Source organism: Panthera uncia, chromosome D2 (genome assembly GCF_023721935.1).
Source record: "Panthera uncia isolate 11264 chromosome D2, Puncia_PCG_1.0, whole genome shotgun sequence".
Lineage (NCBI taxonomy): Eukaryota > Metazoa > Chordata > Mammalia > Carnivora > Felidae > Panthera > Panthera uncia.
Genome location: NC_064818.1, coordinates 60,375,863 through 60,393,733, shown reverse-complemented (window position 1 = coordinate 60,393,733; position 17,871 = coordinate 60,375,863). Strand labels below are relative to the sequence as shown.

Here is a 17,871-nt window from a genome sequence, read left to right as displayed (position 1 = left end):
TCATGCCCTGGGAGGTTGGAGGGAGAGCAGAAGGAGGGGGACAGGCTCACTGCAGACAGGGAATCTTGGAAGTCACACAGTGGACCTTTCTGTCGTCAGTCTCTTCACAAAATAGGATGTTGCAGCTACCTGACTAATGTTCTGAAAATCAAAAGACAAAATGTATGCAGAGTGCTCAGCCTTGTAAATTTTGGCAGAAGTAGAAGCACCACTTCTCTCCGGTCTGTGCGGGAACCCCTGTGAGGGTCCACAGGGTGATGCCTACCGGGACCACCTCCACCCTGCCCTCCTCGTCAGGCACGCCTCCTCTCTAGGTCTCAGTTTCCTTATCTATAAAATGGGGCTTAGATGAGTACAACATTGAATTCTGACTTTATTAAATTTGTGGCTTTATTTCTCCCAAACAACTGTGTACCTTGTACCTGCACAAGACCAGGGACACAGTAGGGGTTCAGCCCAAACTTACCAACAGCTTGGTCTCCCTTGGCCCCTGGCTCCTCAGAGGGTGCAGAGCCTAAGCAGTGGGATAGGGCCCAGTAACCCCACGGGGCCTGGACTGCAGGTGGCTTCTCCTGTCACCAACCCACCTCCTTCGTTTTGTTTCATAAAGAAACGACCTCAGCTGTTCCTTTCAGCTCTGAAGATGACGCCAGGGACTGGGCCACTTTTGCTGTTGTAATTAGCACAGCTAATTGCACCTGACAGGCTGGGCGTGGGGCAAGGCCTTGGCAAGCTGCAGGTCAGGGCTGCCGTGACACTGCAGGAGCCACACCTTCCTCTTCCCTGGAGACCTGCCTGGCTTGGGCAAGGCTGGTTCTCAGACTTGAGTGGGCACTGGAACCCACCCCCCGCGAAGGGCTTGTTAAGACACCAGGTGCTGGGCCCCAGCCTTGGAATTTCTGATCAGCAGGTCTGAGATTGCACCTGAATATTTGCATCTCTAACAAATCCCCAGGTGATTGCAGTGCTGCTTAGTGGGGACCATATTTTGAGAACCACCATCCCGGGGGACTGCTGGCTGCTGAGAAATGGGTCCTGGGCACCCCTGCTGCTGAGGCCATAGCCAGCTAGCTCTGGGTGGGGGTAGGCGGCTAGTGGGGCAGAAGGGGTGTTGATGAACACGTGGGGCTGGACACAGGCTCTCACTGCTTCAAGTTTGTTGTAGGAATTTGTCTGGAAGGAGGGTACTGGGTGGATATGGAGCCAAGGGCTTACACACCCACATCTCCCCAGCCAGTGAGCACAGGGAAGGTCCACAGACAAGGAGGAGTCCCCAAAGAACAGAAACGAAACTCTCTCCCTCTGCGTTTTAGTGGTCTACTGCTCATGTGCCGTTTATGCCCACAGCTCATTCTGTTCTGTGACAGTCCCGGGTGGCTGTCTGCCTCCGCTCATGAACTGTGGTGTTCTTCCCGCCTGGGATCATGCTGCCCTCATCTGTGTGGGCCCTGCAGCATCCAGCATGGTCCTTGCACGTAGTAGGTGCTTTGTAAACATAGCAGGGTGGAAAGAACTTGGGCTGTGCAAGTGGAAGCACACAGAACAGACTGCATCTCAACCTGGCTGCGCCTTTTCTCGTAGTGTGGCTAGAAAATTTCTTTGTCTCTTGGGCTTGGTTAATCCATCTGTGAAACCAGGGTAATACCCACCATGTGGAAGGTTATGGAGGGCGGGGGCACTGTGCACCCAGCACATCCTAGTGAGGGCTTGATAAACAGAAGCATATATCTATTAGACAACTCTTAGTGGCATTCATTGGATTAAGCTGTGATTGTGGGGGCGGGGGGATGCAGGAGTGACAGACCCCAGGGAATAGAGAGGGTATCTAGGGTTTCTCCCCCAGAGTCTGAGGCTTCCGGCCGGGCTCAGAATAAGGGTCTGAGAAAACCATTAGCCTGGGCTGACCACCTGCAGCCTTCTGCCCAGCCCCTGCTGCCTTGTGACCCTGGCCCTTTGCCAGGCTAAGTTTAGCTGTGACCTGCATGGGCCACTGCACTCTGTAGGCAAGGGCAGCGGTGGAGAGGAACTCAGCAGGTTTCCTGCTGGCTTCCTGGCAAGCAGACAGACAAAAGCCCTCAGAGGAACCCAAGTTGATTTTCAAGCCAAACCCAATCGATGTCTTGGACCACATGCCTGGGGCAGCCTTGTAGAGCTGAGAGCCTTGGGCCAATGCAGAGGTGGACAGTTTTCAAATTGGGGGAAAGGGGCCCTTCGGGAAGGGTGGGGGAGGCGCACATATATATCCATGGCTCTGGGAGAGGCTCCCAGATACCTGTCTGTCCCTCTGGTCTCCAACAAGACTCACACCACTCTGGTTCCTTCTCATTCTTCTGGCTCGGTGGCCCCAGGGAAGTGTTCCCTTTGGTTTGTTTTGGGGAGGAAAAGTAGAGGATCCACCCCGGCCCCATCTAGTGAGCACTGAGCGGCCATGGCCTGTTCGCCATCCCTTAGGGTGCCATAGGCAGAGCCGGCCTATCCACACGTTAAAAGCAAAATTATACCTCATCTGATCCCTGGGAGGGAGTTGCGGTTTAAGTAAGGACTGAGTCAGAACTCCACCTCCAGGAGGATCCAGGCCTCCAGAGGCTTCTCCCCTTTGCTGGAGGGCAGGGTGGGCAGAGTGGCATGCCAAGGGACAGCAATACTGGGGGAGCATTTTGTGCTTTCACAGCACTTTTGAGCGTGCTTTGCTCCGCACTCCTAGGACTTGGCAGGGTGTGCTTAGCAGGTGAGAAAACAGAGGCCTGCAGAGGCCTAAGGGGAAGGCCCTGATGTTGTAGGGCATCTACTCTGTGCCAAGCACCTGAGATGAATTATCTCCCTTAACTCAACCTCCCTGTGAAGGAGGGTCTGCTGTTAGCCCCATCTCACGGGTAAAGCAGTGGAGTCCTGGAGAAGCAAGACCACTCAGTAAGGAGTAAAGTTTCAAACCCAAGCCTGTCTGCTTCTATAGCCCAGGCTCTTTCCACTTTGCCACCCTCTCCCTCGGGCTCCCAGCAAGTCTTGTAACCCTACAGCTGTCCAACTGTCCGTGGTACTGTGGGCCACTTGCATCCTCCGGAGTACCTTGTAGAGGCATCTGTGTGGCCCATCAGGAACCCCTGCAGGCAGGTTCACTGTGTTTGCCCATCCCATCACTTCACAGCTACACTTTTATAAGAAAACTTGCTCTGAGGAAAGCTAAGAGCTTTTTTTTTTTTTTTTTTTTTGGTTTAGTGCTTTATATGCATTACCTCGTTCAAGCTTTGCAACGGCAGATATTATTGCTATTTTATGGATGAAGAGACTGAGGGTCTACGAAGTTGAGTTGTTTGTCCAAGGTCACATGGCATGTGCTGGGCTCTGTCTTGTCTAGTCTGGAATCCGTCCTCTTAACCCCTTGCACACAGAGTCGATGGCTCCAGTTCATTTGGAGCTTTGAACCTTGCCTGTCGCAGTGCAAGGAGGCCATTACAGCCCTTGAACAGGGCCCGAGGATGCACACAGGTAGCCCTGTGGAAGCTGTTGGGGAGGGAGGAGGAAGACTTCCCAGTCTTAAGGTTTGACAATGGTGCCATTGCCCACTCGGTAGCAGCCTATCCTGAGTTCGCATGAAGACTAACCTCCCGGGTCAGGGGTTGCCCAGGATTATTACTGTGACTTGTCAGGGCCTGCCGTGCCCAAAGGTGGCCTGCAGTACAGGGGCCCTCAAGGTCCTCAACACCCCCAAATTACCTGCTAACTGGCTGTTGCCTGGTGCTCTGCCTATTAGCACACCTTTATCTTAAAACCCTGACCTGTGTTAATAAGCCAGCCTTGGACCACCCTGGCAAAACTTTCCATTGATGTGTCTCTAATGTGGAAACCAGGGCTGACCTGTTCCTGCAGTTCTCTAGCACACTGCTCCTGGTCTTGGGGAAGAAAAGCTGGCTAGCTGCCCCCTGTACTTTTTCCTCAGCCCGCCCACCTTCCGGTCTGACTTCCTCCACTTTCTCCTGTCCTCCGTCTCCTCAAGTGCACCCCTGAGGCCTGAGTGTGTGTGCACACTGATTTCGGCTGCAGGCGGACCCCTCTTTTGGTTCCTGCTTGCGTGTCCAGCTGCGTCTAGGATGGAGTCACATCTGAGCAGCGGGCTTTGCCCAAGTGTGGCAACTCAGGTCGTGTACATCCTGGCACTGCTGGCCAGAATCTGCAGAGGTTTCTTTACCTGATGACACATACCTGTTCCTTGGCACCATTAGGGTAAGAACCCGAACAAGTGGTTTTAAGGGTGCAAGTTGAAGGTTAAGAAATGGGGCTCAAGCAAAGTGGAAAAGCTCCTATCAGCATGTGTTGGCATACAGGGGGCCAGGGGAGCCCTCTGTGTTTTTTGTTGTCTGACAACGACCTCATTTGGCCATTTGCCCTCCTAGCTGAGGTCCCAGGCAGGGGGAACAGGGCAAGTATGGAAAAGGCCCGTTGTTACTTTTCAAGCTTCCTGCCTAGGAGAGGAGAGGGTGTAATAGAAGGCTCAGACTTTAATGTGGATGGTATTAAAATGCAGATTCTGGTTCAGTAGGTCTGGGATGGGGCCAAGGTTTTGCGTGTCTAACAAACTCCCAGGATTGAATGGGGTTAGCTCTTCCCTAAAAGTCGCTTGAGATCTAAAACTCCATTTGTCCTGGAGGAATGGAGTATTGTCCTTCACACTAAGAAGTCAGATTTAAAGTTTAGAAGATTCATGAGAGCAAATCCAATGGCTCAGTCACTCTGGTTGTCTCCAAGATGGCCCTGGGGAGAGCTCTACCAAGGAGAAGGCCAGGAGGTCAGTGTCTGTATTTGGGGTGAGACCTCACGTATCAGGAGAGGTTTACAGCGGGGGAAGACAAGGGCCCAAAACTGCTTCAAAAGCACTTGCTATTGGGTGAATATATGCTGTTCACCATCCACTGCTATGTATCCACTTTTCACGGGTCACGGCATCCATCAGTACTGTGACCCTGTGGCTACCGTGGCTTTCCTCTTGTACAGTAAGGACACTGGGTCTCAGAGAGATGTGTTGACATGCCCAAGGTCACACAGCTAATTGCTTGGGACTCAGCCTTCTTGTTCTCAACCACTAGGCTTTACTGCATTGAGGAAAGACACCTTTGCCACAAGGAATTCAGTGGGGGGAGATGGGTTTGAAGTGATAGAAAAATGACTCAAACTGATTGAAACAAAGCAAAGAAATCATTGATTTATATGATTTTAAAAGTCTAGAGGCAATGGATCCAGAGAGTCTGCTTTTGTCTATGTTGGCATCTTTCTCAAGCAGTCCCCCCTTTGAGGCAGCTGGAGAGCCACCGGCAGCTATAATCTTGTTCCCTGGCAATTGAAGGCCACAGGGCAAGTCTTTCTCCCCATCGGCCCCAACAAATCCTACCTGGTCCTCCCTCCCATTGGCCCCAGTGAGGTCCTCTGCTCCTCACTGAATCCACACTGTCGGGGCAGGGAGTAGCTTGGGCCTGAGTTGTATGTTCCTCCCTGGAGCCGGGGTGGAATTATCCACCCAAGCCATAGGACAGGGAGCAGAAAATGGTTGACTGCTGGGGAAAGTGGGTTGCTCCTGCCAGAGAGAGGAAAACCTGGGCAGACAGAAACAGGGCCGTCTCTGTGGGTTGCTCAGTCAGGATTGCTGGTGTGGGACTCTTTGCAGTTCTTTCTTCCAAGGCTACACGGAAGCACACAAGGAGACCGCGGGTTGGGTGGGAGAAGAACCATAAAACATTCACCAGCTCCATGGGGCAGGGGTTAGTGTGAGGGTCCGGGGAAGAAGCCTCACGGAGAGACGCTGGGTGTGACCATTGATCTGTGCCTCTGTGTGACAGGAAAGTTGCAGCCATGGCTCTGGGGCTCTTCCGGGTGTGTCTGGTGGTGGTGACAGCCATCATCAACCACCCGCTGCTGTTCCCGCGGGAGAACGCCACGGTCCCCGAGAACGAGGAGGAGATCATCCGCAAGATGCAGGCGCACCAGGAGAAGCTACAACTCGAGCAGCTGCGGCTGGAGGAGGAGGTGGCCCGGCTGGCAGCCGAGAAGGAGGCGCTGGAGAGGGTGGAGGAGGAAGGCCAGCAGCAGAACGAGAGCCGCACGGCCTGGGACCTGTGGAGCACCCTGTGCATGATCCTCTTCCTGGTGATCGAGGTGTGGCGGCAGGACCACCAGGACGCGCCTTCACCCGAGTGCCTGGGCGGGGACGAGGACGAGCTGCCCGGCCTGGAGGGTGCCCCGCTCCGGGGCCTCACCCTGCCCAACAAGGGCACGCTCGACCACTTCTATGAGCGCTGCATCCGGGGGGCCACGGCCGACGCGGCCCGCACCCGGGAGTTTGTGGAAGGCTTTGTGGATGACCTGCTGGAGGCCCTGAGGAGCCTCTGCAACCGCGACACAGACATGGAGGTGGAGGACTTCATTGGCGTGGACAGCATGTATGAGAACTGGCAGGTGGACAGGCCGCTGCTCTGCGACCTCTTCGTGCCCTTCATGCCCCCCGAGCCCTACCACTTCCACGCAGAGCTCTGCTGCTCCCGCCACCCCGTGCCCTTGGATCGCCAGGGCTACGGCCGGATCAAGGTGGTCCGGGCCGACGAGGATCCCCTGGGCTGCATCTGCGATAAGACCAAGCTCGGGGAAGACATGCTGTGTCTCCTCCATGGCAAGAAGAGCCTGGCGCGGCCGGGCAGTGAGGTGGAAACCCTGCTGTGTGCCAGAGGCGCCCCATACCTGGACGCGATGCAGGTCATGAAGTGGTTCCAGACGGCCCTCACCAGAGCCTGGCACCGCATTGCCCACAAATATGAGTTCGACCTGGCATTTGGTCAGCTGGACTCCCCTGGGTCCCTCAAGATCAGGTTCCGCTCAGGGAAGTTCATGCCCTTCAACCTGATTCCTGTGATCCAGTGTGACGACTCGGACCTGTACTTTGTCTCACACCTTCCCAGGGAGCCCTCTGGGGACGCCCCGGCATCCAGCACTGACTGGCTCCTGTCCTTTGCCGTCTACGAGCGACAGTTCCTCAGGATGACGTCGAAGGCGCTGCCTGAGGGTGCCTGTCACCTCAGCTGCTTGCAGATCGCCTCCTTCCTGCTGTCCAAGCAGAGCCGCCTGACTGGCCCCAGTGGGCTCAGCAACTACCACCTCAAGACAGCCCTCCTGCACCTGCTGGTCTCCCGGCGGCCCGCCGACTGGGAGGCCGGGCAGCTCGATGCTCGCCTGCACGAGCTGCTCCGATTCCTGGAGAAGAGCCTGCTGGAGAAGAAGCTCCATCACTTCTTCATTAGCAACCGCAAGGTGCCCAATGCCATGGGACTCCCTGAGGCCGTTCGCAGGGCCGAGCCTCTCAACCTCTTCCGGCCCTTCGTCCTGCAGCGAAGTCTCTACCGGAAGACGGTGGACTCCTTCTATGAGATGCTGAAGAACGCCCCAGTGCTCATTAGCGAGTATTCCCTACATATCCCCTCAGACCATGCCAGCCTGCCCCCAAAAGCTGTTGTCTTGTAAAGTGTCTAGGACCCAGAGGCCCGGGGTGCAGGACACCCCACATGTCCACACCTCTGGGGGTGTCTACAGGGCCTGTCCTGGGAAAACAGTGGGCTTTGTTGGGAGCCTCACCCCACCAGGAAATCCAGGCCCTACAGCCCGGAGGAAAGAATCCTACACCGGAAGCTGGTTTGCTTTCATGCCAACTGGGGCCTACTGGTGAGGTTATGGTCTGGGTTTGGTGGACGCCCTGCAGCTTACTTTTGGATCACCACAAATGGCCAAGAGGATGATGTACTCCAGAGACACTAAGTTAAAGACAACACAAACATCGATTTGAGTGCAGATTTTTCCTCCTAGGTCCAGTCTTGGATATCAATAGACGATCTCTAGGAGGGCTGACAGGGTAGTATGTTAAGACCCTGCACCCTGTTTCCAGTTACTCTTGGCCCCGGCCATCTGCACCCAAGGCACTAACAGGGACAGCCGTGGGAATTTGCAACCTTCTGTCCACAGCCTGCAAAACAGGAATCTAATGCAGCTGCCATTTTTTAAGCTATTTGGAAAAAAGACCAGGTAGAGATTTGAGGCCCCAAGAGGCCAGTGTCTCTGTTGCACAGAAGTGGGTACTTGGTGGCAGAGAGAAGTTTCATGTGGCCGCTTTTTCAGCTACACGTCTCAGGGTGCACCCCCTCACCCTACCCCTTCCCCCAGTGTGCTGAACTCTGTGGGTGCCACACACCGTGCAGGGTACAAGCTCCACGGCCCCTCACCCCTCTGTATTCTCTCCACAGCTGGTCTCCACGTGGTGGGGGAGGGCAGATACCGAAGGTGGAAGCTCCAAGAGACACAGGGTGAGTGGGATAAAGGATAGCACCTACACCCAGGGTACTCTGGTCTGGTTCGCAGCCTGGCCTCTGATGCCCGGTTTAGAGAAAGTTGCAGAGCTGAGAAGTGACAGATGCTGTAGCCCTGAGTTTTCTTCAGCAGGGTCTCGGTCCCAAAGCAGGAGTGCCTGGAGGCCAGGGGAGACCAGCTTCATCTGTTGGCCCCAAGACTTGCTCTCTCTAGTGGGGCTCCCTCACTGCACAGAACCCTCTTTTCTGGAAGGGGCCTTGCCAGCCACACAGATGACCAAGACCTGGAGAGGCTCAGCTGACTGGGAGCACACAGGGACGGTAGTGCAGACCCAGCCCCCAGACCCCAGAGAGGTCACCTCAGTGCGGCCGGGGGCCCCAGTCACTGGGCAGGTGCCAGAGCCTGTGGTGGGCGCTGGCCTGTCTCCAGGCCTGTTTAGGGGGGTTGGGAAGCCACTCCTCCTCCACTTGTGGCTTCACTGGCCCTTTGGGAGTTCCTCTCATGGCATTGCCTCAGTAACCCTTACAGCAAGCCGAGGGGGAGGCAAGAATGAGGGCGCCTGCACCAGCACCTGGGTTCCCCTCCAGGGTTTAAGCCGGCCATGCCTACTGAACAGCCTACCCGGTCCACCAGGCTGTCAGGCTCACCATGAGCTGCAGAGGATCCTGTCCTGACCCCAGAGGTCCTCTCACCTGGCCCCAGGGGCTCTGGAAGATGGACAACCGGTTTGCCTGCCAGGGTTTACTCGCAGCAGGCTGGGCTGTGATGGAACACTGAAACCTGTAGGAACCCTTCCGTGTGAGCCGGAGTCAGACTGCACAGACTGGCCGCTGGGGCTGTAGGGAAGGGGCGTGCCCACGTGGCCCCCAACAGTAGCCCCAGGCCCCCCATTCAGTTGGGACTTGTTTCCAGAGTCGGGTTGAATTTCCATATTTATTATTGCCCGTGCCTTGCATTCCCCCCTCCTTCATCCGTATCTTATTGTGCTTGGAGGAGACCCCACAGCCAGGAACCAGCCTCCAGAAGCCAGGACCAAGCCTGAACCTCCCTTGGCTCCCAGAAGAAAGTTCACTGAAAAATAACCTCTGGCCTCTTGTTTATTCAGAGATGCCAACTCAGCGGGGAAATGGGGGTCTTTATGCAGCAAAGCTGCTTCTGAAGCAGAGAGCAGCAGGGCTCTCGGTGTTTCATGCTGCCTTATTTATATTAAAGGAAGAATTAAATTCTTACAAGAAGTAGAAACTGGTCACGGTGTTTGTTTTTTACTTCAGGAAGTCTGTGAGGTTCCCAGAGCAGAGTTGGGGAGTGGGGAGGGTTTCCTGTTGACCATCGGAAGCTTTCACTCCCTTTTGATTCTTACACTTGCGGGAAACTTTTACAAATAATGCAGTAGAACATTTCTAGCCCATCTTTGAAGCAGCCTACAGAGTTCCAGAAGGGGAACATGGTGGATACCAGCACAAGACCTTATGTCACAGAGCATGATGTGCAAACAACTGTGGGAGAGAGAAGGAACACGAAGCTTTTGGTTTTTGAGGAAAGACATGATCTTTTAAGTGGAAGCTTTAGTCCCTCAGGGCACTTCTGAGGCATTTCCACTGAGGACCCCCAGGTCCTCTTCCTCTTTCTCTGAGGAAGCTCTTCCCTTGGCCAAGCCTATTTGACTTCACCGGGCGTCCGCTCACTGGTTGTGTGACATAATCCAGAACCACATTTTGTTGTACCTCTTGACAACACGGAAAGGAGTAAGGCGGCCTGAGGCCAAGACGCTGGTTAGGTTGGGAAGGGCCACAAGAATGATGGAAACGGGGCACCTGGGGGGTTTAGTCGGTTAAGTGGCGACTTCGGCTCAGGTCATGATCTCACGGCTCATGAGTTCGAGCCCCGCTTCGGGATCTGTGCTGACAGCTCGGAGCCTGGAGCCTGCTTCAGATTCTGTATCTCCCTCTCTCTCTGCCCCTCCGCCCCCCTTAAATATAAATAAACTTTTTTTTTAATTTAAAAAAAACGAATGATGGAAATACTGGTGAATCCACAGGAGAAATCCAGTTCCGGCTGTTTTACCAGGTGTGGCCCCAAAAGACACATTACAGGTGTCCCCTGGGTGCAGGTTTCGGGGCCACGCTGCAGATGGCAGTGGAGTCTCTAGGAGTCTGGCCCAGGAATTTGCATTTTGCCAAGTTCCCCAAGTGATTCTGAAAGTCCAAGAACCACTGATTACCCTGGGGGGATAAGGGGATAGGCACTGCCTGATATGGCTTCTGAAAGATGGGTAGGACTGACCAGGAAGAGTGTTCCAGCCAGAACCATGGAGTGAGGCTAAGAAAGCATAATAGATAATAGGCAACATTTAAGTACCATCTGCCTTGTGCCAGTCACCCTCCTACGTGCATTTCTGTGTATTAATGCATTTAATTCCCACGTCAACCCCGAGATGTGGGTGCTGTTATTATTCTCCCGTTTTCCAGATGAGGAAGCCAAGGCACAGAAGGGTGAGCGGCAAAGCCAGGATTTGAACCCAGGCAGGGCTGGTATATATGCTGATAGATACAGAGAAATCATAGCAAATGAGTCTGAAAATGTTGGGGCTGATCACAGAAAAGCCTTGAAGGCAAAGTAAACCAAGGTAAGTTTGAACTTCATAAAATGAGAAGTGGTAAGCCATTGTTGATTTTTGAGTGAGACAGTAACTTCATCTGCCCCAAACCATGAAGCCCCTATGTGGTCAGCGCCGTGCTAGGTGCTGCAGGGGGTTATGGCCAACTTCCAGGGTGGGATAGGTGGCAACTGGCAGGGTCAGTGAATGTCCTGGAAGTTCTTTTTTTTAATGTTTTATTTTTGAGAAAAAGCGTGAGTGGGGGAGGGGCAGAGAGGGAGACACAGAATCCGAAGCAGGTTCCAGGCTCCCAGTTGTCAGCACAGATCCCAAAGTGGGGCTTGAACCCACGAATCGTAAGATCATGACCTGAGCTGAAGTCCAAGGCTTAACCGAGTGAGCCAGGTACCCCTGTCCTGGAAGTTTTAACTGAAGTCACTCCATAGGCTGTGATTCAGAACATTCTCATGCTCTTTCTCCACCTCCTGGGATAGAGCTGGAAGGTTGTTTGGTTTGGCCAGCAGATCAGGAGCGGACAGCACCAATAACCACTCAGTGTGGGAAACACGCGCCCTCCGCTTGCCTGGTGCCCACCCCGCTCACCCTCCTCTGCCTTGCCCTCAACCCCCCACACTGGAAAGAGCATCTTTTAGATGGCATCCAAAGATCGCTTATTCTTCTAATTAGTTGGGTTTTTTTTAATAAAAACAATAGTCATGATAAAAAAATTCAACCATTGCCAGAAAAATTAATAAGATAGAAGTACCCACCCTGTCTCCATCCATTCCCCTGCCATAACCAATATGAAATTTCTTGTGTAGCCTTCCAAAATTTTTCTATGTATGTATCACATGTGTGCATGCACCCCATTTCTTTTTACATAAATTGCATCATACCATCTAACTTTCCTTGGATACCATTTTGAACATTTGGTTCTACTCTCTTCTTCAGAATAGCTGCTGGCTTACTACCTCCCTGTATGTATGCATGTACCCTAATTTACCCAGCCTCTCCTCCTGAGGAACAGTTACGGTGGCCCCACTTTTTTTGCTATTATAAACAGCACTGCAGTGGACATCTCCAGGCATAAAGCCCGCTTTGAAGTGATCTGCCCTTCTGGTAATTGCTATAATATGTACTCATCAATTTGGTATTTATGGGTTCACCACCAGGTATCTTACCATAAAAATCAACTATTGCCTGAGATTTATTCCATCATCTTAACTCCAGAGTAAGGAAAAGGCATTTTTAACCAAGTACTGAGCAACATAACTTGTGTTCTATCCTGAGTCAGGCACTATGTGGGAAATAGAAGTCTAAGACAAGGGCTGTATCTCCAGGGATGTGGGTCTATTAAGAAGACAAAACTGATGGCCAAAATATAAGCCAGAGAATAGCAAAGAGCATTAAGGAATTGTAAGTGAACTGATGTGGCTCTGAGGCCTGCATGGCCAGAGGGAATTTGAGAACTCCCAGATCAGCTTTGGGCTTGGGCTGTAACAGCTTTAAGCTCCCTTATACCCAGGAAAATGGGAAGGGCCTCCCCAAAGAAAATCAAATCAAAATGATTGTCGTTCTGTTCCCAAATGCTTGTGTTCTGCTCATCTGGGCCCAGGGCTGGTTTATTTCCTTCTGCACAATGTAGGACCCTGCTTTCACTATGTAAGTGGCATTTTCTATTCCTTTGATGTTCCTCTACAGCCCCACAAAGAAACCAGAAAATAAAACTGTCAACAACAAATTCTCTTCCAGCAAGATGGAACCACATAAATCTCCATGATGTTCAAAGACATTGCTTCTTTTCTTCCTGGGAAAAGGTAGGTCTTAAAAGTGCCAGGTGAGATTTGCAGGACAGGGGTGGGGTAGGGGATTGGGAAGAATTTGGTCCCATCTGTTTCTTTAAAACCCACTGATCAGTGATCTTTTAGATTTCTCTTAAGGTAACTGTATTTAAGATAGAAACAAAGCAAAGACCCACTTTCCACCCCTTTCTACAAGCCGCCCTTGGGCCTGTCTTCCTACCTGGCCAGAGATGACTTACGCAGCCCCCAAGGCCTCTCTGTTCACTTATTTCTGGAGAGTAGACTGAACTATGTTGGGCCAGATATCTCTTGGGACAGTAGTTGGACCTCCAGTGGCTGACTATTGTCTTGAGGCTCCTTCAAACAGCATGACTAGTGCTGAATCAGCCCCAGGATCTCCCAGCCAAGGACCATGAGTCAGCCCATACCGACCCCCTACCCCAGGAATCCGGGCCAACCAAGACGACAGCAGAGGCCTTAAGTAGAGCCTGATGCAGGGCGGAGGTGGGTGGCATTCCGCCCTCTTGAGACCCGTAGCTTTGCTGGGACCAATTCCCAAGAAGCCCTCTCCACACATTTGTGTCCTGCAACATTTTATAACCTGGCCAGGCAGGGAAGCTACCAAAGCTCCACCCACCCAGAACCAGACTTAGAGCAGCAAGATCACTCAGCCTGAATGTTTAGCGATCCAGAGAGAGACAAGGAAGTGCAGACCCCTGCCCTGTCTCCATGTGCCCACTCAAAATGGAGGCCCACATGTAAGGTGCTGCCCACTAGATACCCAGCTTCTCTCATGACAAAGCCGTGCAAAGACCAATGAGTCAGATTCCAGACCACGTAAGTGGCACAGGGACTAAGAGCTTGGGTTCTGTGTTCAAATCCCAGCTATGCCAGCAAGTCTCAGCAAGTCTCTTAGTTTCTACGAGCCTTGGTTTTGCCTGTTTCTTCTATAAAATGGGATCACGCTGTCCACCTCATACAGCCATTGAGAAGATTGGGTAAAAAGGTAGGATTTAGCTTTAGGACTTGAGTGATAAAGTCAAGGACAACAAAAACAAAAATAGTAAGCTCTCCATAAACGGAAGGTTGTCTGTTCTGACTCTACCTTGGGTTCCTTCCTCCATAAATCTGAGGCCTAGGTTTTAGGTTAGCAGAGCCCCAGCTAGCTCTTCCTCTGGCAGCCTCTGCAGGTGGAATGTCTGTTCCCCACCACACCCCTGCTACCATCAGATGGTCCCAGATAAAGTCTCCAAAGGGGGCCTTGCTCTTTAGCAAATGAATGGCCAATTACCATTTATTTTAGGATGGACTTTTAAAAAACAATTCCTGACCTTCCCATCTGTACAGTTTCTAATTATTTATCCTGGTACCTTCCTCCTACGGCAGAAATGCACAGAAACATGCAAATACACACACACACACACACACACACACACACACATCCTTTGAGAGACTTTCTAAATCCCTAAGCATAATAACCCAAATATTGCATGGCTTTGGAAACAGATTTATCTGTTTTTATCAAAGGCTGCTCCTGCTAACAGATAGCCATACTAGGTTCAGAAACCTGTCTTGTGCTCCCAGGAGAGGGTCCGCTCAGGCTCCCTTGGGTGGGCTGCACAGTCAGAGCCTGCCTCAGTTGCTTTGGGCTTGCAAATGCTCTTTCTAGCCTGCCCTGTATGCCAGGGAGCTGACTTTTGCTTTTCAGCCAAGCCCTGCAGGCCATTTGCTACTGACAAAGTAGGCCGCCTGCACCCCTGCTGTCTACAAGGGGAGTCTTGGTGCAGTGGATCCTTGGGAGAAAGTGACAAGACAGTATTCCACAGCTCTTCCCTGGAGCACGTGTGTGATCATCCTTTCCATGAGCAGCATGCTCCTGGCGTGCTGGTGTGTTCCATGCGGCACCCAAGCTGCCTAACAGCTGCACAGGCCTTTGGTCATTTCAAATCCATTCCCTTAAGTGTGCTCCAAGCAGGCCAAGAAGTGAGATTCTGAGTACTTCTTCGCAACATGGGAAAGGGTATTTATTTTACTATCATCAACAATGTGGCAAGATCTGGGGACTCAGTATTAAACTAGGCTTGGAGTGCTAGGAAGAGGAGGAGGAGAGAGAACAGTCCCAGCTTCCAAGGGCTCACAGGTCATTTGAGATCAAACCCACACACGGAACCAAGAAACACTCCAAACCATGAACCAAGCCATGTACAATGTAGGACACCATGTCCCACAAGGTCATGGGAGAATGAACACAGAGGTCAAGTCTGATCTTTCACAGAAGTCTCACCATGATGATAGGGTTTCCTACCATTCACTGAGCATTTACCTGGCAAGTGTTGAGGCCTTACGTGGATGATCCCAGTATTCTTCAGCAACCCTACGAAATAAACACAATGGTCTCATTTTACAGATAAGAAACTGATGCTCAGAAAGGTTAAGCAACAGAATTTAATGAGTGGCAGAGCTAGGACATGAGCTCAGAATATCTGACCGAACAGCCCTATTCTTATCCACACTGGTATGCTATCTCTTTACACAAAGAAGAATTTTTATCTGAACTTTGCCAGAGAAAAGGCTGGTTGAAAAAAACAAAACACAAAACAAAACAAAACAACAGGCTGCTCTGAGGAAGACTGGGAGAGTGGAGGAAACAGTATTCGCAAAGGCTCAAGAGCTCTGACAAGCCAGATGGGAGCAAAATGTTTGAAAAAGCCAATGGCCAGGCTTCCAGGGACTCACAGAGGAAGATGAATGGGAAATGAGTCTCCTGGGCGGGTACAGTGTTCTGTGTGGGAGGGAAAGGGAGAGAGAGGCTGGAGGCTAATCAACAAGAGCCCCCTTGGGCTGGATATTTGGTTATTTGTGAAGACTTTAGGTAACAAATGGAAACAGGCCAACATAAACCACCCAAGAGTCAAGCTTGGTTCTGAAGGCAAAGCAGCACATTCCCCCTGCGTCAAGAAGGCCCTTGACTTTGACAAAGGAAAGGTGGACCAGGCAACACATGAAACTGAGGAATCAAAGGAGAGACACACACACACACACACACACACACACACACCTGTACCCAGAGCTCCAAAGGGCAATGTGGAGAGCACACACAGAAGAAACACTCCAGCTCGGGCCTTATAATTCAGATTTAAGCCACTCGCATGCTCAACCGCTGCTTTGTCTGAGATCAGAGAGATTTTGAGCTAGAAGGAACTTCAAGTAACAGTCACCATCTCCCCCTACCCCCACCATCACTTCCAGCTGTCCCAGCCACCCAGCCTACCCCCAACCAAGCCAGGATGTCACTGGACTCGGTCCAGATGGGCTCCAGTTCAGAACCACTAGGGACGGGAGCTTCACAGGACCTCCTCTGGTCAAGGATTCGGATGTTAACCTCATGTATGACAATGAGGCTCTTTCAAACTATTTTTCTCTTTTTCCACACCGCAGGACATAGAGAACAGCTTTCAGCTTAAATCTGTAAGTTCGACATGCTTTTATAAGATATACACCGATTGTTAAAAGCGGTTATCTCTGCAACACGAGATGGTGGAAGAATTCCTATTTTCATTGTTGCATTTTTTAAAAAGCCCTAATATATTATTTCTGCCCTCTCCTGCAATAAAAGACATGGTATTTTAAAAGCTCCTTGTGGAGCATTATTTAATTGCCTCTCTTCTCCAGGCTAAATCCTTACACTTTTATCCAGAGGTTAACAACTGATTCCTCTGTGGGGCAGACGGGTGGCATAAAGGAGAAGGAATACGTGGAAGGCAGTGCAGGTGACCCCAGCAAACTGCAGAGAGCATGCCTGGCCGAAAAGCATTCACCTCCCAAACTGGGCTGTGGGCCACCAGCCTGCAACCTCTCCCCACGAGCACTTTTCTCATCCTGTGTTTCTTGGTTTTGCAAGCTTCCTAAATTAGTATGTAGAGCCCCAAAGAGAACATCTTTGGTTTTGGTCATCCAAAGACATGCCATTATCTGTTGTGTCAACAGCAGTTTTGGTCTCACGCCAAATACTTGCCAACACACAGGATTTTACACCTGCAAAGTCCGATCAGTCCCCGAGTCCTAGGAGAGGCCACAGGGGCCAAGCAAAGATCCAGGAAAATGTGACTCGCAGACTTTGCTCTGCTCTGGCTCAGGTACCATGGCAACAGGGCGCCCCATCCTGAGCAGACTGCCCCCGTCACGTGGCGCCCGTTCTGGCAGATCGGGCCACCTCACCAAAGCAGGCTTGCGTCTGTCCAGCTGGCTCAGAGCCACACCGGTAGCTATTGACATGAGTCAAAATCAACCCAGAGGCAGCAGATGGCCGGGCTGGGCTGAGACGTGGGGAGAAACAGGGCTGGCTGGGCTGAGTCAGAGGCAGGGGCTGCAGACAGCTCAGTGGGCACCGACAAGTCACAATATCACTCCCACTACTGCCTGGTCTTTCGCCACGGCTGGGAAGCTAAGAAGAGGTTCAACATGAACAGAGCTGAAATGATGACAAGCTGATCCCCAGACCTGGAGATAAGATGGCATCGGACAGCCCTGTCCCACTCCTATGGGGTAAGTGATAGAAGCTGCCAGTGTCCGGTTCCTGCTGGCACCCCCAGTCACCCTCGGTCGTGAGCAGTGCTGGGCAGAGCCAGTTGAGGTGCCATATGGGGCCAAGACAAGCGTTCCCACTGCCAGAGAACCAGCTCCAAAGCACGAAGTCTACAGCCTCCACCAAGATGAATGGAATGACCAGGGGCTCCTGTGTTTTTGTCATCTTTCGCCCCCACATGGCCCAGGGCTTGGTACACAGCAGGCAATCAGAGGCATCTGTTGAGACCAAGTGAAAGTGTGTGTGATACAAATGCAACCAAGTGACCTTTGCCTGTGACTGGGTTTGGGGCGTTGTTTATTTTTTCAAGGCAGGATGTTGGCTATAGAACATTCTGTGAGCCATCCTGAGCCCTGACAGCACCGGTGACATTCTGACGTAGTCGGTCTAGGGGAACAACGGGTGTTTCATTTCCTGCTTCAGGATTTTTTTAGTCACAAGACCCTCGGTGTCTCCCAGGCCAGCGCCAAAGTGTGAACAAGAATGATACGCATGTATGCCCATGTGAACAGCAGCTTTCAGTTGCCAAATGGAGAGTATTTGGGCCTGGA

General features: G+C 52.0%; 1 protein-coding gene and 1 long non-coding RNA gene across 8 annotated transcripts in view; one reads left to right on the top strand and one right to left on the bottom strand.

The window, feature by feature from the left end:
* ITPRIP (inositol 1,4,5-trisphosphate receptor interacting protein) overlaps positions 1-17,201 on the top strand; it is a 31,240-nt gene extending 14,039 nt beyond the window's left edge. For 3 of the 7 annotated variants that reach the window (XM_049645700.1, XM_049645701.1, XM_049645702.1), the window contains exon 2: positions 5,829-9,726. In XM_049645700.1, the coding sequence (XP_049501657.1) occupies positions 5,842-7,500 (1,659 nt within the window). In that variant the 5' untranslated portion in view covers positions 5,829-5,841 and the 3' untranslated portion in view covers positions 7,501-9,726. Of the gene's footprint in view, positions 1-5,828; positions 9,727-12,634 lie in introns of those variants that run through there. The other 4 variants (XR_007460795.1, XR_007460796.1, XR_007460793.1 and 1 more) reach the window with 4 other exon arrangements.
* LOC125932947 (uncharacterized) lies at positions 9,458-15,111 on the bottom strand. Its single transcript, XR_007460801.1, has 2 exons — positions 15,059-15,111; positions 9,458-9,833 (listed from the first exon to the last, which is right to left on the bottom strand). It is a non-coding gene; the product is annotated as an uncharacterized LOC125932947 (long non-coding RNA).
* Positions 17,202-17,871: the final 670 nt, after the last annotated feature.